The 22,697-nt window shown below is 41.7% G+C and overlaps 1 protein-coding gene across 5 annotated transcripts; it reads left to right on the top strand.

Annotated features, from left to right (window-relative positions):
- Positions 1–2,808: 2,808 nt before the first annotated feature.
- als2 (ALS2, alsin Rho guanine nucleotide exchange factor) lies at positions 2,809–21,311 on the top strand. 5 transcript variants are annotated; one of them, XM_023961408.1, is made up of 35 exons: positions 2,809–2,947; positions 3,256–3,319; positions 3,533–3,678; positions 3,754–4,661; positions 5,576–5,918; positions 7,111–7,285; positions 7,357–7,453; positions 8,683–8,760; positions 8,841–9,062; positions 9,224–9,395; positions 9,469–9,658; positions 9,726–9,791; positions 9,859–10,021; positions 11,387–11,518; positions 11,591–11,719; positions 11,812–11,835; positions 13,757–13,827; positions 13,977–14,043; positions 14,751–14,920; positions 14,997–15,062; positions 15,151–15,249; positions 15,322–15,486; positions 15,560–15,671; positions 16,458–16,535; positions 16,611–16,744; positions 16,821–16,985; positions 17,059–17,176; positions 17,889–18,046; positions 18,556–18,672; positions 18,747–18,923; positions 19,008–19,059; positions 19,232–19,293; positions 19,373–19,522; positions 20,021–20,117; positions 20,195–21,311. In XM_023961408.1, exons 2-35 carry the CDS (start codon positions 3,306–3,308, stop codon positions 20,231–20,233), a joined length of 4,956 nt encoding a protein of 1,651 aa, XP_023817176.1. In that variant the 5' UTR covers positions 2,809–2,947; positions 3,256–3,305; the 3' UTR covers positions 20,234–21,311. The 5 variants fall into 5 exon arrangements, with proteins under 5 accessions (XP_023817176.1, XP_023817180.1, XP_011479545.1 ...); XM_023961412.1 differs by having other exon boundaries at positions 3,256–3,325; positions 5,576–5,873; XM_011481243.3 differs by having other exon boundaries at positions 3,256–3,325.
- Positions 21,312–22,697: the final 1,386 nt, after the last annotated feature.

The raw sequence follows: 22,697 nt of genomic DNA, 5'->3' as shown, positions 1-22,697 counted from the left end.
AGCCTTTAATTTACGATATTCATCTATTTGGATTCAATGGCAAATAAAGCTGTTTTAAGAAAAGTTATGACTTTATAATCAGGATTTAATTGTTAATATCTTCAAGGTTTTGTTAGTTAACTCAAAAAATCAGTTCTCAAGGTTAAATCATTGTGAAACAATGACTCAGCTGTTTAAACCCTGCAGTTTGAGATGATAAAAATCCCATTTATCAAATGAGGTCGATGGATTAGTGCTGAGTAAACAATAGAAGGCAGACGATTAGAGCTTTTCCTATTTATCACACCATCCTAAAATAAACGGCTGCTTTAGTGATGAACGGCTCTTATCTGAACAGAGACAAATGAAAGGCTGATAATACTATGTTATCATATAAAATTCTTCATTTATCTTTATAGTTTGGGAGATTTTTGATGTTTTTTTCTTCTTCTACCCAGTTTCCATTTAGTTTCTCCCGAATAACAGAAAAAATAATTTAGAACAAGAGTGATCACTCTGATATTTATTTGTTTGTTTATGCTTTCATTTGAAGATAAAGCAGAATACTGATAATACAAAATAAAATACTGACTTACAACTTTGAAATGGGGTTGTTTAAATGCCCCCCACCCCCACCATCTACAAGGCTACAACTATGTTGCGTATTTTATTTTATGTGTTTGATTATAATCTGTGCTGTGTTGTTCAAAACCAGTTTTTTGGTTAACTTTACTAATCTTTAATTTATTAATAGCAACATCATCAAATAAAATCCACAGAAATATATGTAAGGGTTGGAGACATTTTTTCAGAGACATTTATTTCGGTTATGTTCAACACACAAACTTAAAAACATAAACATAAGCATTGACACTGAACAATGTCAACATAAACATTGAACAAAATTAACCCAAAAAGGTGTTGGGTGAAGCCAAGGCTTATTTCCCCAACCCTGAATACAAACATTGCATCGACCTACCTATTGTCAGAACCTTAAATCAGAAAAGAAAAAAGAAGAGAAAAAAACAAACACTTCTCAAAATGACCTGTATACATTTTCTTAAACTGAAATATGGATTTTTCATTCTCCTGATCATCGGATAATAAATTCCACACATTGACCCCCTGAACAAAAATACTATTCTGTAGTGCATTAGTTCTGACCACTTTCTTTTTAAACATATCTTCACCCCGAAAATCATAATTATTAACTTTTATTTTAAACAAACTCAGTGTTTTGGCAGGTACACTTTGTTTTTTAACTTTAAACATAAAAATTCCAGTACTAAGATCAAGTAAATCCAAAAATGTAATTGCCCTTAACTTTGGAAATATTTGTTTTGTGGATTGAAGGAAGAGTGATTTACAATTCTAATTGCTTTTTTTTTGCAGAATAAAAATAGGTTTTGTATTTGACTTGTAACTATGCCCCTGGATTTTCTACACAATAGGTCAAATAAGGAATTATGAGGGAACAATATAGAATAAACAATGTAGCTGTGTTTAAAAAATACTTGTCTTTATGTAGAATGGCTAATGATTTGGACAATTTAGAGAGAATAGGAGTTACGTGTGACTGCATAAGTGGCGTTTTACATGTATCCTTTTTATCACTTTACATAAATAGGTTTTATTTATTTAGCGCCTTTCCCAGATAAAATCACAAAGCGCTGAACAATAAGAATTACAGAAATAATAACCGAAACAATCAATTATTATGATGTAAAGCAAAACCATATAGGAAAATAAACGTTGGATAGAAAAAACAATGAAACCAGTCAGCTAACAGAACTTTTGAATAAAAGTGTCTTTAGTTGACTTCCGCAGTGTCAGCCATACGAAGAGACGGAGGGAGGGCATTCCAGAGTGTGGGGGCGACTGGTTTTCTATTTGGTCTTGAAATGTTTTTAAAGATTTTGATCAGAGAGAATGGCAAGAAGTGTAGGGACACAGCAAGTAGTATTGTGGGGTCTGTCCATTTAAAGCTCTGTAGGATAAAACTAAGATTTTGAAATATGACCTTTTGATCAGCTGTTGTTGAGTCCATCATAGGAACAAACTCCAAATACCACTGATCTACATTATCAAAAGCTGATGATAAATCTAAAAGAATCAAAACTGTATATTTTTCAGAGTCATCTGTACATCATTTGAAACTCTGAGTAAAGTGGAATCCAGTACAAAGAATCTTTCTAAAACCAGATTGGCACTTATCGAACAGTTCATTATTGTTTAAAAAAGATGTCAATTGTTCTGCCACTACCTTCTCCAAGACTTTTAAAGGAAAGGTCATTTTGAAATGGGCCTATAGTTGGAAGGTTGTGATGGATTCAGGTTAGGCTTTTTTAAAATGGGAATCACGCTGCCTGTTTAAATAAGTTTGAGACAGTCCCTATGGAAAGAGACAGGTTACTTATTTTGACAGCAAATGGGGCAATAAGGTCGATAACTTAAAAAAAGACATGGATGATGGCAATATGTCTATAAGGTGCATGAGGATGGCTTCATCTTTTTTAAGACCATGACTTTTTTTCTAATGAGATGGCAGAAAAGCTAGCTTTTTATATATATATATATATGTGTGTGTGTGTGTGTTTATAGTTATATATAGTGGTAGGAAGAGTTAGATAAATATTTCCAAAACTGAAATGGTATGAATGACAATTCAGTGCTTAAAATAGTCATTTGCTTTAGTTTGAACTGGGTCGACCTGTTCTTGTTTACATTTACTGTCTCTTTAAGACACGCCCACTCTTTTTATGTTGCTGCTCCGAACCGCCGCGCGCGTGCATAGACGATCTTTGGCGTCAGCAGCTCGCGCTGAATGTCAACAACCGGCGGCGTTTGGCTGCGAACCACCGGTACCGGCGGGTCCCAGGGCAGCGACCGAACACAGAACCGCCGGGACGAGCAGCTGCTCGGTCAGAGGAGGAATCTCCTCCCGTTTTCCCCGGAAGTGACTCTCACGGTATGTGTGTAAATCTTTTGGGTTTGTTCTTTTTAGCTAGGGCTAATTTGTTTAGCCGCTGTGTGTTAGCTAGCGAGATTTAGGCGAGGACAGATGGAAACACCTGACAGGGATTACGCGCTGAGAGAGGTTTTCATCTACTGTTACTTTAATATAGGTAAAAGTACTTTCAATAACGCCAAAATACTGATGCTTATTTAAAAATAAAACACAGCTGCTTTTAGTTTGATGTTTTATTTTGAAAGGACCCTCATAATTACTTGTAAACCTGCAGTTCTTGTGACTTCCTGTGCCTTTTTGATGTTTAGGAGCAAACATGGATCTGAAGAAGAACCTGAAGAATTGAACCCCCCCACTGATGGAGACCCAGAGGAAGAGGTAGGTCCCCCCTCCCGCCTGAGGGGGTCTCAGCTGCTCCTGTCAGGCTGATCTTCATGTGACTTCGCCTTCAGACGGAGCTCGGATGGCTTCACCCACCCGAGCTCCGTCCAGGGCCCCTCCCTGACTAATGAGTTTTTCCAATCGCATCATTTGCTTCATTTGAGCCCCCCCATTCAGTGATTAAATAGAGTGTTGTTGTCACAGCTCTGAGGGGGACTGCGGCGGGGAGCGGGGCCTCCTCCACGCCTGGAGGGGCTACTCCTGCAGCGTGACCCCGGAGAGGCTGCTCCTCCCCCGGCCGGTCCTCCAGGTGGCGCTGGGGGCCCGACACGCCGTCCTGCTGGTGGAAGGTGAGGGTCTCCGTCATGAGGAGTTTTTGGGTGGCGGGGTAAATGTGTGACTGTCTGATTGGCGTCTGCACTCAGGTGGGCAGGTGTACAGTTTGGGGGCGTTGCCATGGAAACAGAAAGCCTCTGTGGCCACGGACCCCACCCCGGAGGGTGCTCTCAGCGGGCAGCGGGTGCTCGCCGTGGCTGCCGGCAGCTTCCACTGCGGGGCAGTGACGGAGGACGGTGGCGTCCACATGTGGGGTGACAACGGCGCCGGGCAGTGCGGGCTGTCGGGGCTCAGCAGTGTTCCCAACCCAACACCGGTGGCGCTGATGGAACCGGAGTCCAGCTCGGCTCAGGTGGTGTCAGTGTTGGAGCTGGCCTGCGGGGAGCGTCACACGCTGGCGCTGTCGCTGCAGCGGGAGGTGTGGGCGTGGGGCGGCGGTTGCCAGCCTTGCCTCAACGCCGCCGCCTCACCGGTGTGGAGGCCACGGAAGGTGGAGCAGCTGGCAGGGAGGCGGGTGCTACAGGTGGCCTGCGGGGCGACTCACAGCCTGGCTCTGGTGCGCTGCTTTGGCCCCGGGGACACCCAGCGTCCCCCTGTGGACAAATGCAGCCAGTGTAACCAGCTCCTGTACACCATGACGGATAAGGAAGACCACGTCATCATCTCGGACGGACACTGCTGTCCGCTCGGCGTGGAGCCCACCGAGGACGACCCGCCCACTCCTGCCCTCAAGACATCTCCATCCGAGCCCGTGCTCACGTCCCACATCTCCGCCTCTGAGCCTCCTGGTGTAACCTCCTCTGACTCCGCCCACACTGAGGACTCAGGAAAAGAGGGCTTTTTAGCAAACGAAGGGGAGGAGCCATCCTCAGCGGTGTCCCGAGCCAAGAATTCCCCGTATCCGGACGAGCGTGCGGTGAAGGAGTATCTGAGGAGGCTGTCGGACAACACACAGGCAGACGCTAAGACGGCCACTGGGGGGCGCCAAGCTCTGCTGGTAACACTTCTTCAGCTAACGTTCTGACCTCTCGGCCTACAATAGAAATTAGGTTTTTCTTTTTGGTTTTGTGTTTTTTGGCTCAAGCTGATACCACATTTTGATTTATTTTATTTTTATTGATTATTTTTTGTTTCATTTCAAGATTTTATGACAAAATCACAAGTTTGCCATTAGTTTGTTTTTATCTTTCTGTGTTGCTATGGCAGCCCCTACAGTTAGCTGGCTAAATGCGCTAGTGTTTCTAACTAGCTTCTGGGCTTTGCATAAATTTGAAATAGGTTATTTTAGTATCAGTTTATGCAGTATTTTTGTTTTGCGTATTAGATTTTTTAAATCTTGATTATTTCTTGTGTTTGCTGTCTTTGTTTGCCTATGCCTAGCGTAGCAAGTTAAGTTTAAGTTCACATACCAACATTGGTATTTTTTAGCGCGACATTCAACCATGACATATTCTTCTTAATAGTTTGGTGTATAAAGAACCTTTAAAAAAAGCAAAATTTTGACGTGGCTTGATGGCTTTTCCAAAAGGCGTAGTTGTGAAGAGCGAACAGTTTATCAAATATCACTACTTTTTTTTTAATCGTCTTCATAGGACGATTTTTTGCTTAATTTTCGATATATTTATTCTACGCTATTAATAACTCACTAATTTAGAAATTATAAAAATCGTACGTAGCTGACTTTTGTACGGAAGCCAAAATGTCTCAAAATTTTGCACTAAAAGCTAGCTAAAATGTTTATTTTGTTTGTTAGTTTCTGCTCTTTGTTAGTAGAAAAATGTTTTGTTGTGTATTTAGCACCACCATGAGGACATCTTAAGTAGTGCAGCGTAATGTAGGAAATAACTTTTTTATGAAAATATAGATTTGTCGGCATTTATTTCACACATTTGTTTTCTCTTTCTCCTTTAGCCGTCAGCAGGTCTGGCCTCCTCCACCCTCAACAACCTGGCCTCCTGCGCCTCCGCCGTGGGCGAGCGGGTGGCCTCCACCTACGAAGCCCTCTCCTTCAAGAAAATGATGAACTTCTATCTGCCGTCCAGGCCCCCGGGTTCAGAGGGCGGCGCCGAAGTGGGCGACCTTACCGCCGACCGCGTCCGCCAGGAGGACTCGGTCCAGACGAAGAAGAGCTGCAGCACGGGGGACATCCACGAGGAGGAGGCAGAGGGTCTGCGGCGCCGCCTGTCGCTGCCGGGGCTTTTGTCACAGGGTAGATACGCTGTTCAGCTCTTATCCTCCTCCTATGGGCTGCAGCGTGAGTACACCACGGGAGCGCGGCGACGCACGCAGAGCGCAGCGCGTTTCATGGCGAGCTTCCTGTGCAGTTGTGCGCTTCAGTCCTGTTCTTAGCTGCATGAGAACGAAACAAAACCACCTTTTTCTTGGCTGAAATCTGCACTTTTGTCTTTGTGCGTCTCACAAAATCTCTGATTGGGTAACATTTTTGTTCAAAACATAAAAAAAATCATTAAAAATAACAAATTAGATCAAAATTTCTAGATTTAAGAATTTATTTTTATGGAATTTGTGTGTGTGTAATCAATGAGAAGCACATCCAACATTCTGAGTCTGAATGAGTTTTCAGGTCAAAGTTCAACTTCTCTGATGTACAACGTTTACTTTTAGTGTCCTAATCAATACGCAAACATGTTAGGTATCAACAATCAAGCCTTCACGCCCCAAACACAACGTGCTAATACATCCTGAGAAGTGACGAACAAACGAAAAATTTAGCTTTCGCTTTTGTTTGTGACTTTTCTGATTAAACCAGGTGGATTTGCGATTTTTTTTCAAAAATTTGTTTAGGCCTTTAAAACTAGATAAGTCGCTGGCAACACTCTACGACAGTTTACGCAATCAACGTAAATCAGCTGATGCTAACATGGAGAAAAGCGGCGAAAGGGAGAAAATTTTATGGCAATTTTTAAAAAAAGTTTTTCTGTGCTTTTTAATTTGCTATTTCCCAAAATGAACAAACAACAACAAAAATTTAAAATCATCTTTAAAAGCCCAGACGAAAATGCTCTTGGGTTCTTCAAAGTTAAAATGTAACTTTAGTTCAGTAGGTCTCAGTTTTGATCACCCCTTTTCTGTTTAGACAGATCTAAATAAAAACAAGCATTTTTGGCGATTAATTTTTTAGAGTGTAAGTAATTGTTATAATTCTTTATGGGAGTTCTAATCATTTTGCAGGTTTGACATAGGAGTGGAAATAATTTCAGACTCTGATCTTTCCAGAGTTGCGTTACATTGGTTGCATGTTTGAGTTTTTACTGCATGTTGCTGTCACCGTGATGTCCCGTTCTTTTACCTTCAACCATTCACAGCATTTTTTTTGCACATGTCGCCCGTTTGTCGTTTGAATCCGGTTTTTCTGCTCCTCATACATTCAAATATGTTACGTGAGGAATTTGGAGTCCAGCGTAAGGAACTCTTCCGTCTTGCAGTGTCGCCCCGGCTGCTGAGGAGAGCCGGCCGCTCCAAGGTGCGAGCCGTCGCCCTCACCCCTGTGGTTGGAGCTGTCCCCGAAGCCAAAGAGGTGCTGCCCTCCCTGCAGACGGAGGTTTGGAGCTGGGGATCCGGCGAGCACGGCCAGCTGGGACACGGAGACTGCTCGGACCAGTAGGGTGTCGTCTGCATACGCTGAGAAGCCTTTGTGGACGCGGCCTGAAACCTTTGGTTTGTGTTTGCAGGCTGCAGCCGCTCTGCATCAAGAGTCTGAACAATAAGGAGGTGGTGCGGGTGGTGGCCGGCGCCCACCACTCCCTCGCCCTGACGGCTCAGTGTCAGGTCAGTTTGTTGGTTTGGCAGAAATGTAGCATAAAAAGTGGTTTTAGTTTGGACGAACATAACAACAAATCCTTCATTTAATTGTTAGAGAATTGCTTAATGCTAGTTTTTTCATGACAACTCCATCATGTTCAGTTATATTTTTTAAACTTATTTATGTTCTTAACAAATTGTATTTTAAAAACGATCCATTATGTAAATGTAACACATGGTTTAGCAATAGTAGCATTTTAACACGTATTTAGGTTTTTCATTAGTTTTTTAGCATAACATAATTCATCTTTTCTGTCTGTTTTTTCACTTGTTTAGCTAATCTAGTGGGTGACTTTTAATTTAGGTCCATTAGCATAAAGTATTTTGAACACAGCACAGTCTTTTATTTTTCTATAATGTCCTTCCTTGTTTATTAGGCAATTTACATGCAACTTTTGTTGCACTGCAGCATAAATATGGACGATTGCTGCTTGTTTAAAATACCAGGATATAATGAACTTGTATTATTTCCTAAATATGAATGAAATACAATTTTCAAAAAAATGTTTATTTGCCAAAACAGCTTAAGTTTATGCTCAAAATATTTCTTGCTAATTGCTAAATATGTCAAACATTTATTGCTCGACTTATTTTGTGCTTAATAAATAGATGTCAAGCTTTTAAAAACGTATACCATTTTATACATATAAAAAAACTTTTTTATGTATAAAACTTATTTATTTGCTAAATAAATAAGCTCACAAAAATATTATATATTTGATAAAATCCAATGTTTATGCTAAAACTAATTTTTGCTAAATATTACAAACATTTATAGTTTGACTTTTTTTGTAAAAAGGATTCTGGGCTGTAAAAATGTACTATTTCCTACATCTGAATTATTTTATTTTTTTGATAATTAATAACCTAAAAAATATTACTAAACTTAAAAAACAATAAGCTAGAATGAGCTAATGCTATATGCTAATTGCTAAATATGTCAAATATTTATGGTAAGAAAACTAAAAATGAAGTAGAACTATTACCAAGGTAAATTTTCTTTCTTTTTTTTTTTGGTCACTAAGTATTTTGTTTGTTAAAATGAAAAGAAATAAGCAAAATTTAACTGGTAGGGTTCAATTACTTTTAAAATTGCAAATAATGGAGAAGCAGAATCCCTGTTTTCTGACTAAAAAAGTAACATTTCTGAGGGGAAAGTCTGTTTTCAGGCCGTTTCAATGTGTTTTATGATCCAGGTGTTCTCGTGGGGCAGAAACCACTGTGGTCAGCTCGGACACATGGAGAAGCCCAGCACCGTCCCCCGCCTCACCAAGGTCAGGAAGCCGAGCCCCCAGGTGAAGCCCTGAAGTTCGTCCTTCCTGAACCTCCATGTTGTCTCCGCCTTCTCGCCCAGATGTCGGAAGGGATCCGGGTGTGGGACGCGAGCGCGGGAGAACGGCACTCCCTGCTGCTGGCGGACGGCGACTGCATCCAGCCCATCATCTACTACAGCGGCCAGCAAATGAGGGAAGGCGAGGAGGAAGAGGAGGAGGCCGTGGCTCAGGGAGGGGAGGAAGAGGAGCGGCGGGTGGGGGGATACACCCAGCAGCCCGTTCTGTTGCCTTTCTGCATGAATGTAAGGAAGTAGCCCCACTGGATTTCAAATTAAAATACTTTTTAAGCCTACTCTGCAAAATAATGCAAAAGTTAACTCAAAAAGTGTGGGAAGATTTGTAATATTTATGTAACAGACTTTTATTGTTGATTGTTTTTTTGTGTATTCTCTTTGTGTTCCAGCTGGGATATGTCAGCAACGTTTGTGCCGGTGGGGGGAGGTGCATGGCGCTGTCGGACAGGAACGTGATGGGCCTCATCGCTAGCCTCCACGAGCTAGCTTCTACGGAGAGGAAGTTCTACTGCAAGCTGTGTAACATCAAGTCGCAGGTCATTCGCCCCCTGCTGGAGCTGGGTAGGTACTGCTTCCAGTCGTGCTTTCCCCCCACTTCTTCCCTGACTTGGACAGCTTTTCTTTGTTTTCCCAGAGTCCCTGAGCTCAGCACTGGGTCAGACGACCATCGGCGTCCTGCAGACCTTGGCGGGACAGTTCGGTGGACTGTGTCACCTGACGGGACAGCACAGTGCCAGCCTCACCTCCAACCTCCGGCGCTGCCGCGGTCTCCAGGGTCTGCTCATCCTGAACCACCATGACATCTTCCTGGACTCTTACAGCGAGTACGTAAGCAGACGTCCGTCCTGACTTTGTGCGTTGCAGTTTTTTCACACCCCTCTTTTCCTGAAGTTACTGCAGCGCAGTGGGGAACTTCCAGGTGATGGGGGGCTTCCAGAGTCTGGCCAAACCTTTGCTGTGAGTACTGAAACACTCGGCACTCAGAAGTAGGACCAGAGGGTTCACGATGGATCTTCTGTTGAAGGGACGCTTTTGGGAAAAGTCCTGAGCTGCTGCAGAGGCTGTCGGAATGTAGCGAGGAGAACGCCGCCGTGCCGGACCTCATGGTGGCGCTCTTTTACCTCCCCTTCCACCATGTTCAGGAGTATGGGCGGCTCCTGCTCAAGCTAGCCACCTGCTTTGAAGTGGTACGATGATCGGACGGGAAACCATACAGAATGTGTTTAATTATGGCCTGCATCAGTCTGGGACCGCAAGGACCATATGGTTTTCGGAAAAAAAATAAGCAGTCCCAAACTAACATCAGCAGTGTGTAGGAGCAGAAAACACACAAAGACACTCACCACGTGGCTTTAAAAACCTTCCTATCGTAGTCGTAATATTTCTTCTTTTTTACTGCCCTTTGGAGTGAAAATGTCAGCGCTGCTAGCATTGCCAACATAGTTTCCATCTTTAGCCATGTGTTTTTCTAAAATAATTGATAATGGTAGCCGCAATGTTGCAACTTTTAGCAACATTGGTATAGTTAGCATCTTTAGCAGTGTTTATTTCTCAGACAGTCATGATTCTCATCGTATTACTAGTCTAGCACTATAATTAACATTATCATAGTTAACAAAGATAGCATCATTAGCATCTTTAGTGGTGTGTTTTTTAGAGATAGTTGATGGTGCTGAGCTAATACTAGCACTTCTGGCTACATTAGCATAATTAACATTTTTTGCTATGTGTTTTTTCTAAGGTAGTTAATGATGCTGAATGCAGTGCTGACACCTTTAGCAACATGAGCATGATTAGCATCTTTAGCATTGTGTTTTTCTGAGCTATTTGATGCTTAACACATTGCTAGAACTTTGATTAACATTAGCATGGTAATTAGCAAAGATAGCATTATTAGCATCTTTAGCAAAGTGTTTTTTTCCCAGATAGCTGATGGTGCTGAACACAATGCTAGAACATTTAGCCAAGTTAGCCTAATTAGCACCTTTAGCAATGTAGTTCCCAGAGGGAGTTGATGATGCTTAACGCATTGCTAGCCAGTTATTTAAGGTTAGCATAGTTAACAGTGATAGCATAATTAGCATTTTCAGCAGTTTTTTTAAAAGAGATAGTTAATGATACTGAAGGAAGTGCTAGCAATTGTAACCCCATAGACATAGCTACTAAAGTTAGCATATTTAACAATCTAAGCAATTATGAGATAGTTGATGCTGAACGCAGTGCTAGCACTTTTAGGAACATAAGCATAATTAGCATAATTAGCATCTTCAGCAGTGTGACATTCTGAAATGGTAGATGAGACGCAACACAATGCTAGCAATTATAGCCATATTAGCATAGTTAGCATACTTAACCTTTTTAGGAAAAAAGATTTTTGGATGAAAGTAGCACAAAGGCTGCTCAGCTATTGAGAATGGGTAGAAAGGGGCTGTGTGGTTGCAGCGGGGGCATTAGGCAGCTGCTCCTTCAGAGAGGGTGGGCTGCAAAGGCACGGGCGGACCATCCAATGCCACCTGCAGCCTTAATTTTCCTATTCGTGTTTGATCCTTCAGAACTCTGAGGACTACAGGAAGCTGCAGGACAGCTGCTCCAAGTTTGAAGCTTTGAGCCTCCAGCTGAAGAGGAGGAGGAAGGAGGCAGAGTACACCTTCCACTTCTGGAAGAGCTTTCCCGGTAAAATGACGGTAAGCGTCCGCCAGTGTGTTTTTGTGTGTCCTGTCGCCGTGACATCCCGCTGACCGTTTTCTGGTGGCCAGGACTCGCTGCGGAAGCCCCAGCGCCGGCTGATCTGCGAGAGCAGCAACAAAACGCTGACGCTGCAGAACGCCGGCCGCTTCTCCGTCAACTGGTTCATCCTTTTCAACGACGCTCTGGTCCACGCGCAGGTCAGCCCCGAGCGCCGCCGCCGCTCCTCTTCTTCTCTCACTTTTCCGCCTGCCGTGTCTGAATGTTTGTGTGCTTTCCTCCGTGCTGTCAGGGCGTGGCGCCTCATAAAAACCTCGTAAGTATGAAGCTACGAGCAACAGCCCAAACAAAACCTCCTCCTCGTCCTCCTCCTCCTCATCTTCCTCTCTGTGTGTCTGAATGCTTCACCATCCTGTCAACCGATTACAAATCAAACTGAGGTGTCATTCAATGTGTCAGCCATCAGTGGCAGCGTTGAGCGCAAAAGATTACTCTTCTTTATCCTTCTTTTATTGATTAAAACTCTAAACAGTTTTCGGATTTTTTATGCTATTTTGTTTACGCTTTAAATTTTATTTGTTGTTGTATTCAAAGTACAACTTGATGCTGCTATTGCTCCTTAATTTTGCTAATTTGTTTGTTGATTTTATTTACGTTAATTCCACGTTGAATTTTCTTAATGATCCGTAGTATATTTGTATTCACTTTTGTATTTCACAAAATTCAACATTTTTGTTAGTTTTTCAGTTTTTTAGTGAATTTTCTTAATTTTTTTCTCTATTGTATGAATTTTTTCTTTCAAATGAAAGAAAAATCTTTATCTTTATTCTGTTTCATAAAATGTTCCACTATGACTATATAGAATTCATCTTAAATATCCTTATTTTTGAACACCTTTTTTTTGGTAAAATACATATTTTTATAAAATTAAATTATTCTTGTAAATCCATTTATTTTTAGTTTTTTTTTTTTCATTTTTAAACCTTAATTTTAGTAAATTGACAAAAATGAAATTCCTTTATTTGTGTATTTCATGTTTGTTGTAGAACAAACTAATATGTTTAAATTGTAAGTTGTCCGAGTTTTTCTTTTAGTTTACTTTTACTTTGTTTTGAAATGATTTCATTATAATAAATGAGGACTTAGTTTGTCATTCCAAACCTGCCGGTCCCTGTTGTCGCTGAAGCTGTTTAAACAAGCAATATTTATAATTAGAACATTTCTACACTGTAGAAAATATTTGGTTGAAATTATTTGAAAAGAAAATTAACTGATTTGTTGTTTTTTTTTTACAAAAAAGGGATTATTTTTGTAGCTCTCCCGTGTTTGTTTTGACCCCAGTGGGTTCACACCTCAAACACCCTCTTTTCACTGCCTTTTTCAGTCAGCTGATCCTGTTTTCACTCTTGGTGTCAGTTTTTTTTGGCGGTCCCTATTGAAAAGTCCCCCACCCCAATACTTCAAGTGTTTCCGCCATCATCCTTTTTTTTATGATCTGTTCTTTTGCTATCAGCGTTCACAGTGTTGTCCTGATTTTGTGACAGTTGTGCTTGCTTGATTGTGATTTTCAAAATTAAATTTCTGCTAATTTTGATATTTCGTTTTTCAGTTTAAAATGTCTGCAGCAGTTGAAACTGAATGGAACAAAAAAAATAGTAGGATGGGACTGTACAAAATAAAAGCATGTAGAGAAATAAATATATCAAACGTAATTTTTAGCGTAGAAGATTACACTTAATTTTGAAATGCAAAGTTGTTAAAAACATATTTGACTCAAATTAAATAAAATAAAAAAAGTAGGGCTACATGATATGAGGAAAACTAATATCACGATGTCCGAGATGAGCATTATTAAACAAATAGCAAAACAGCAATAAGAGTCAACGTAACTTAAATTAAACTCCAAATAACTTAGGTCTATATTGGAAGTGGTAATCTGACATGAAATGGCTCTGTCCAATTGGTCGGCGGCAGAAAGGCTATGTCTGATTGGCCAAATGCGTAAAAGGGATCTTTTGTGATTGGTTAAATACTTCCACTGCAGTGAGATTGTTTTAGCGTGTATGTAAACCTTTACGTTAGCCATTTATCACAGTTTACACTGTTGTTTCTGAAACCCGTACTGCAGAGTTTAAAATTGCGACGATGATAATACATATTCATAACTATAATATGAATAAGATTTTCGTAATTAAACTGTGATTTTTTTTTTTAACCCCACCTTTGCTTCTTTCCAGTTCTCCTCTCATCACATCTTCCCTTTAGCAACGCTGTGGGTGGAGCCAATCCCAGAGGACGACTCCAGCCTGTAAGTTTCTTCACTTTCAAGGGTTTTTATATTAGTTTGACTATTGAGAAATTACTGATATAAAAGTCCTTCTGAAATATGTTTATTTACTTAATAGGTTCAGACTTTTAAAGCTTCTTTAACGTTGTACGGTCTGTTTTTTTGCGTAGACATGGGTTGAAGGTGATCACACCTGAAGAGACATTAACACTTCTGGCGTCGTCTCCCTCAGAAAAGGTGAGTCTTTTACACATTTTTTCATGACACCATTTCATCTCTATTTCACTATTCAAACAGTCCTGCCTTTGGAAATACTCTACAAAAATAAATGCACATGAAAGCCACAAAAGAAAAAAAACACAACTGGGCTTGTTTTACAGTATTTTCAAAGCTAAGAAAAGAATTAAAAGCTAAAATAGTGCTAAATTCTATATATATATTCTAACATGTTAAATCGTTTTCAACTCATTTAAGTAAAAAAAAAGTGTTTCTAGAGCAGTTTTGCCAAATATATCCATTTCGATACGCCTCTTTTTTTTTATAAGAGTTTTTTTTTTTAATTGCCGTGTTTCCATTAGGTTAATTTATTATTGCAAACCCAATTTGTGCAATTTCCTAGTTAATGGAAACGTTGATGCAGTGGCAAAAGCACATTTTGTTGATATTGTTACTTTAAACCAGTTTTGTTCATTACAGTAAAATGTAACTAGAAGCATTTAAGTTTATTTTTGTTTGGGGTCTGGAATTATTTCATGGGAACGAGGTAATAATGCGTTCAAACGCATTATTACTTCAAGGGAACGTCTAAGTATTTTTTTATTGGTCACGGGCTCCGTATAAAAGTTAGCAGACAAAGCTAAATTCATATTCTGATACGTCTGTTTAGTGTTAGATACCCTGAGCTTTCTCTGAAGCTGGTTGGGTTTCTGTTGTTGTTGTTGTAGTCCAAGTGGCTGCGTGCCATCAACCAAGCAGTGGATCAGGCTCTGAGCGGGACGGCGCAGAAGTCAGAACCGCCCATCTCCAGAACAGCTGCCTACACCTTCTACAAAGAAGGACGCCTGAAAGAGGCGACGTATGAAGGTGGCTGGGTGTCCGGAAAGCCCCACGGCAGGTCTGACCCGCTTGATTCAGAACCTAAAGTTTGAAAGCTTTCTGTTCCGAGTCCGATTGTTCTTTCTTTTCCTCAGCGGAGTGCTAAAATGGCCTGATGGGAGGATCTACACTGGGACGTTCAAGAATGGACTGGAGGATGGGTAAATCAGCCAGAAACCAGTTGTTTTGTCAGTCTAGAGCTTCGGTTAGTTTATCTCCTTCCTCTCATTTATTGGTGTGTTTGTCCAGCTTTGGGGAGTTTTTGGCTCCAAATAAGCCTCTCAACAAGAACGACTGCTATCAGGGCCATTGGAAAGATGGGAAAATGCACGGTCCAGGGACCTACAGGTGAGACCGCTTTGACCTTTGATGTTAGCGTTAGCATTTCTGCTTGATGATAGTTGGTGTGACCGACTGCAGGTATGCCAGCGGAGAGGTTTACGATGGGTCCTTCCAGGACGGCGTGCGCCACGGCCACGGCATGCTGCGCAGCGGCAAGCTGAACACCTCCTCGCCCAGCGTCTTCATCGGCCAGTGGCTGCAGGACAAGAAGACGGGCTACGGAGTCTTCGACGACATCACAAAGTAACGCTCGGTTCGGCCGCACCGTTTGAAATGACCCGCGCAGAAGCCAAAGCTTGGTGGGTTTTCTCTGCAGAGGGGAGAAGTTCATGGGCATGTGGCAGGACCACCTGCGTCAGGGCACGGGCGTCGTCGTCACGCAGTTCGGGCTGTACTACGAAGGAGCTTTCAAGGACAACAAAATGGCGGTGAGCGCTCATCAAATGCTCATAATGTGGGGTTGTGGGAGCCTTCTTGTCTGTGCGTTAGGTCAAGAAAATTAAGAAAAACAATAAAGAAACTGCACCAAAGCAAAGAAATTCTTTCTTTTTTTTTTTTCTTGTTCTTTTTTTTCTTTTTGTTAACTTGTCCTGTCCAACAGCTGAGCAAGCAGATCAGAGAAATTCTTTCAATTAATGCTTTTTATTATTCATTGAAGGGTTATAAATTTATATTTTTAGTTAGTTAGTAGGTTTTTATATGCCCTTTTTTTCAAGTTAAAAAGTAACTCGACATCAAAAATGTTTGACTAGAAAAATCTGATGCAGAAAAGTTTTTTTATTTTAAATTATACTTAAAAGGCATATTTAATTAAACATTAAAAATATTTTGTCAAAGCACTTTTAAACGCTTTTTGGGAGGCTTTGCTCTAATTGTTTATCTTAAATTATATATAAAGCCCCGCCCACTAGCATACATACATGTAGTCTTTAGGAAATTATGAAGTTATGTTGAATAGAAACACTATAATAATATAATTTTGTTGTTTGTTTTTTTTGGCCCTCTTGGCTTTCCATACTTTAAACCAACTTTTAGCTTGTAGTAAATGACTGTGATGGTTTACTTTTTACGAGATACACTATAATTATGAATTTTGTTGTTTGTATTTTTGTTTTATTTGGCTTTCCATACATTTTTCTTAGATTTGACCTAATTTACCAGACTGAAGATAAGTCAACTAAACTCAGAGTTTTCTTCTTTTTTTTTTTTTTCAGGGAACTGGTGTCCTGGTCTCGGAAGACGATACGACGTATGAGGGGGACTTTTCTGACGACTGGACCCTCAGCGGGAAGGTGACTAACTCTGGTGACATTCTGAAGAACAGACATGTTGGGGTTGGTGGGCTGATGGCGCCCTCCGTCCGTCAGGGCGTGCTGACCTTGGCGAACGGCGACTACCTGGAGGGTTCCTTCAGTGGCGAATGGGGCTCCGGGCTCAAAGTGACCGGCTCGTACTTCAAACCTCACCTGTTCGACTCCGGCAAAGACAAGACGCGAGCCGTGTAAGCCTGCTGCAGCGTTGGCTTCAGAGAAGCCTCACCGTACCTGAGTGATGAACGTTTGCGTGTAACCGTACAGGAAGCTGGGCCGGCTGTGCGTCAGCGCGGAGGAGAAGTGGCAGGCCGTCTTCCAGGAGTGTTGGAGTCAGCTGGGCTGCGAGGCGCCAGAGCGGGGAGAGCACCTGAAGGCCTGGGAGAACATCGCCGTGGCCCTCACCAGCCACCGCCAACACATCCGGGACAGGTGCGCTTCAGGTGTTCAGAGAGACGCCTCCCGTAATCAGACAAATGAAACTAGACTTTAGTGTTTCCCTCAGTCCAGGGTTGTTGTCTCGGAGTCACAGCAAAACCCTGGAGGGTCTGGAGGTCGTCCCGCAGCATGAAGGTCCCATCACCATGGAGAGATACGACCTCATCCGCGTGTACCTCCTCAACGTGAGTCCACCCGTACGGACACTCAGGAACGCCAAAATAGAAAAAAGTAAAACTATAATTCAACACAATACATACATTTTTAGTCGCAAATTGGATCTTATAACTTTATTACAATTATAAATAACACAAAAATCATTACTGTTGTAAACGAACTGTATGGCACTTAAAAAACTTAATATTTTTTTCAGTAAACGACAGTTCACTTAATAATCTGGAGCGCCTTATAAATGCATTAATAAATATGGTTGGGTGTTGTGGGTATATGTTAACGCAGCTAGCGTGTAGCAGTGTCTGACTTTTTTATGTGTTACTAACAAGGTTAGGAGTTACAGGAATTGTAAAAATGCTGATGCGGCTACCGTGTAGCGGTGTCGGACTGTGCTATTTTTACGTGACTGATACCATTTATTTGAGCAGTGTCAATCTGTTTTTTATGTGTTGCTACCAATATTGGGAGTTATAGGTATTGTAAATATGCTAACGCGGCTAACAGTTCTACCGTAGCTAACACGGAGTCCTAGAGTTACTGTGAACAGAGTTAATGAGGTATGACTGACTTTTTTCTTCTTGCTTAACGTGTCTTATAGTTTGATGCGCTTTTATTAAGCTACATAGGTTAGAAAATAGACTCTAAAGTGCAAAAATGTGCAAATCCATTCTGTGAAATGAAAGCCCATGAAATTTTTTAAATTTTGTTATTTTTTTATTCCAGGCATGCGACACCCCCCTGCACCCGCTGGGCCAGCTGGTGGAGACCCTGGTGGCGGTTTACAGGATGACATACGTGGGCGTCGGCGCAAACCGGCGACTGCTGCCGCTAGCTGTCACCGAGATTAAGTCCTACCTCAGTCGCATCTTCCAGATCGTCAGGTAGATTTTTTTTAACTCAGTTTGGAACCAAGTGTGCTTCTTTATTTCATTATTTACACTATTGGAACTGGAGCTGGAGCAAGGATCCGAATACTCGGATATTTGCGAGTCTTTCCCGAAAACTTGAGTGTAACGTCTGAAATTGTGATCTCTGTAAATATAGTGGATTATAGTAAAAATACACTTTCAGCTGTGTAATTACCACTCTAAAATTCAAAATAATTTGGGATTTTAAGTATATAAACAAACCAAATGTGCTGCTGTCACAGGAAGTAAATACATTTTCAATGTAAAGGTTCTGATTTTCAAAGTAAGACTGTCAAGTTTATTTGTCTAAAAAAAAAAAGCAACTGAAGTTCAAGTTAGTGAAAGAAGTTCTGAAAAAAACAATTTAGTTTTAAATTTAGTCGACAATTGGAAAAACAAACGACAAACTTTAGATTAATCTAAATCTAATGAAGTTCTTGGTGTTTGTGTCACATAACAGCTGATATTTGAATGTCTTGTAGGTTTCTGTTCCCAGACTTGCCAGAAGAGGGCGTTCAAATCCCAGAACCAGCCTCCAACATCCAGATGAAAAGGGAGCCGAGTGCTGCCGATGCCCCGTTGGAGTCCCCCCGCCCCGGGTATGGGCCGATCTGCGCCCCCTGCTGGTTTCTCCCCTCCTTGGCGTTTTAACCCCTCGGTGTTTGCTCCTCAGGCTGGTGGTGAGCAGCTGGACTCTGCTGCTGCCCGTCCTCCTGCCTCGGCTTTACCCGCCGCTCTTCACGCTCTACGCTCTGGAGAAGGAGAAGGAGGACGACGTGTACTGGGAGTGCGTCCTCCGGCTCAACAAGCAGCCCGACCTGGCGCTGCTGGCCTTCCTCGGAGTCCAGCAGTGGGTCACACGCCTGAATACGGGGCACCTCGGTGGTGGTGGTGGGGGGTTATGTCTGTAACCTCTTCTGTTTTGTCATTTTAGGAAATTTTGGCCCATTTCACCTTCCATACCTGAGACAGGAGATAAGCCGCTGGTACAGTTTGACTTATGTTCTCGATGCGTCTGTTTTACCTGTTTTTGATCGTCCCAAATGTTCAAACATTTCCACTGTTTACTGCTTTTGTTGAGTTAGCAGTGTTTGTTTGTTTGTTTGTTTGTTTGTGTTGCTCTTTGTAAACATCTACACGTCTGACTTTGTGCTGCAGGTCGTCTCTACCACCAAAGACGCCTGCTTTGCTTCTGCGGTGGAAACGCTGCAGCAGATCAGGTACGACTCGTGTCCTCCGGACAGTAAAGGAGTGGTGGAAAACGATCTGAGCGTTTGTCTGGGTTTGTCGCCTCCGCAGCACCACCTTCACCCCCACGGACAAGCTGCAGGTGATCCAGCTGACCTTTGAGGAGATCACCCAGGTGGTTCAGTCGCTGCTGAAGCAGGACTTCCTGTGGTCCATGGACGAGCTCTTCCCCGTCTTTCTCTACGTGGTTCTGCGAGCTCGGTCAGTCCTGACACAAAGACAAATGTGGAGACGAGAGGTTGTTGTCTTTATGTAAAAGTGGACAACGTCTTGGAATGAAAACATTCCCAGCATTCCCTCTTCCTGCTTCTGTGAGGGTCGTGTCACTCAGCCGCTACGTACATTTAATGAAACGTGCATGATAATTCACTAATGATTCTTGCGTTCATCGATGTGCGTATATGTCTGTAGAGGGTTTCCGCCGATGGGTCTTTACGTAAATTTGGTTTTGAGCTGTTCAAAATGTTTGATCATTTGAGAATTACACAGCTTATGCGTGTGTTACATAGTTTATACGCAATTATTAAGTAAATCCTTCGCAATTGTGCGTTTTTGTGAGATATATACACAAACTTGTCTTTCCACAACCGTTCCATGTATGTCTAACGGACTTTTCATGCATGAATACGCATCTTCATTTTTTTTTTCAGTTTTTTATATTTCAAACTCACATTTCTCTGGTTCTTTGTGTTCCTTCAGAATCAGGAACCTCGGCTCTGAGGTCAGCCTCATGGAGGACCTGATGGACCCGTCCGTCCAACACGGAGAACTCGGAATCATGTTCACTACGCTAAAGGCAACAAACACTCGCCATCACCATCATCATCTGCGTCCTCATCGACAACAATAACCTCCTGATGTTCCTCCTTTCAGGCGTGCTACTACCAGATCCAGCACGAGAAGATCACGTAAGACCTGCTCCTCCTGCTCTGCGGTGGGATCGGATTGGATCATGCGACCGGGTTGCTGACGGCTCCATCTGCTGCTGTCATGGAGATGGAATCGCCTCTCCCCTCCTGTCAGGAGGCGGTCCCCCAGCCTGATCTCCACCAATCAAGAAGGCCCACAGTTGTGGGAGGGGCCAGGGGCGTGGCAGTGCAATCTAATACAAGGTTTTCTTGGATTGAATAGGTTTTTTTTTTTTTTTTCTTACATGAAGAACAACCCGTCCGCAGATTTTCCGGTGAATCCGCAGCACTTAAAAACATGGTCAAACTTGAAAAGTTCCCTTTGTTCTGGTTATCGGTTCAACGCTGCCCCCTGCTGGAAGCTTCTGTCAGCAGGTGTAGGACAGATTTTTTATCTTAAATTAAGTTTCCAGAACAAAGAAAGAAGGCTGAAGCTGATAGTTGCAGCTCCTCTTGTGGCCACACGGAGCAGCAACGAGACCGACGGCCTAATGTTTGTTTCGCAGAGACCCGAAGTTTTCAGGTTGTTGCGTAAACGTGAACCCGACTTTGAAGACGTGTTGAAGTACCGATCATAAGCTTTTAGTTGTGCTCCGTTAGCAACAACAGCTAGCCTAAGCACAGTGTCAGTTTCCTGCAGCCCAGACAGGAAAAAACCCACTGTGTGCCGCCACAGTCCCACTCTGCAGCATCTGTACATGTTAACTGTTCCCAGCGCCGTGCGTCAGAGAAACGGCTTAAGAGGCGACCCTTTCCTAAACACCGCGGCTGGCTTTTGTTTTCTTCAGCGATGGGAAAATCCAGCAGGTCAGAGGTCAAACGGCTGTTTTCCTCCCCATTTTTTATGAAATGACGTAACATAAAGCTGCTCAGAACCGAAGTGTTCCTGTTGCAGCAGAAGTGACTGTCCTTATGGTTTATTGTTTGGTCTGTTTGCATTCTGGACACTTTTTAACGGTTGTACAAACTGACTGAACCTCGCGTGTTTGTGAAAGAACTGTAAACTGACCCAATTCTGATACAGTTGTTTGAAAAAGCTCTGAAGTTTTGGAAAAAAAGCAATAAAGACTCATCTGACTCAATTTCAGTGAGACCAAGCATTTAAATCACAAAACAAAAGGCTAAAGGAAGGATTTGTATGGAATTTATTGCTTTTCTCTCTATATGGCAAGCTGTTATGATCAAAAATACCCGCATTTTATATTTAAAAATTTCCTTCATTTTTTTCCCTTTTTAATTAAGCAGTTACATGAATAATCCAAGCACGCAGAATTAGAGCACAAGTTATAGACATGAACTAAATGTTTAAAAAAAGTAATTTCACCAAACGTCGAGGGACAGTAACTGTCTTCACTTGTCTTTTTATGTTTAGCCATTAAGTTAAAATAAAGTGGAAGAAGTACTTGTATGATAACAGTTAAAACGCCCCAAATTTAAAAAATGAACCCACTCAATGATTGAAAAAAAAATTCCCCCATAAAACATTTGATATTTTGTCCAATTTCATGTTTTCTTAAAAAACAAGTGTCAAAGTTGATGACTCTGCCGCCTTACATGATATCACCATGATGGCTAGCTAAATTGCAGGATAGAAATAACAGGTTTTTCTAATTTGCTTTGTTTTAGAAAATAAATTTTGTAACAAACGCTAAATAATTTCAATTATTTTTGGACTTTTCAAAGGTTTCTCAATAAAAAAACTATGTAAAATATACAAAGCTAGACAAATTCATCCTAACAATTTTTTAACAATTAAAAATAATTATTTTAACAATGTGGGCGTGGCAAGCACAAGTACCGGTTGCTATGGAAATGGGAACATTTATCTACCTTTTTGTGGATGTCAGTTTAAAAAAAAAATCTCTCGTTGCACCAAACTTTTCACCCCAGAATTGTCAATTTAATCTAAATTTTTTTTTTTGTTAATTTTTTTTTTTTAGAAGAAAATAGTCAAATACTTCTTTAGCTCGGGAAAACATTTAGTTGATTTAATTTTCTACGGAAGCTAAAGATTAGTAAATAAGATACTTTTTGTTGTTTAATAAAGAAAATTAGCTTAATTCTAAATATTATCTGCAGTTCTGCATTTCTCCATGTTTTACTTCAAATGTGTAAACAATTGATGTAACGTGTCAAAAAAACTGAATAAAATGTGAGATTTTCAGGAATTTCAGGGTAAATCTGGGATTTTCTGCGGCTACAACTGTGGCTAAAGTTCATTTCCGTCCTCCTGTGGCGTCAGGCGAGTCCAGATTTGTGCTTTTTCTTCTGCTGGAGTTCAGCTCTAATCGTCACAAGCAGCACCTGTGTTTCCTGCCGCCTCCACCCACAGCTGAGTTAAGGAGATTTGGCAGGTCTGGGGCAAACAGCCAGCCGGTGAGGGAGGAACCGGCTTCCGGTGGCCAGAGGCAGGCAGCTCACTTGCCCGGGATTAAGTGGGATTGCGAGAGATTACGGCTGGATGAAAG

Source organism: Oryzias latipes, chromosome 2 (genome assembly GCF_002234675.1).
Source record: "Oryzias latipes chromosome 2, ASM223467v1".
In the NCBI taxonomy this organism is placed as follows: Eukaryota; Metazoa; Chordata; class Actinopteri; order Beloniformes; family Adrianichthyidae; genus Oryzias; species Oryzias latipes.
This window is presented reverse-complemented; position numbering and strand designations above follow the sequence as displayed.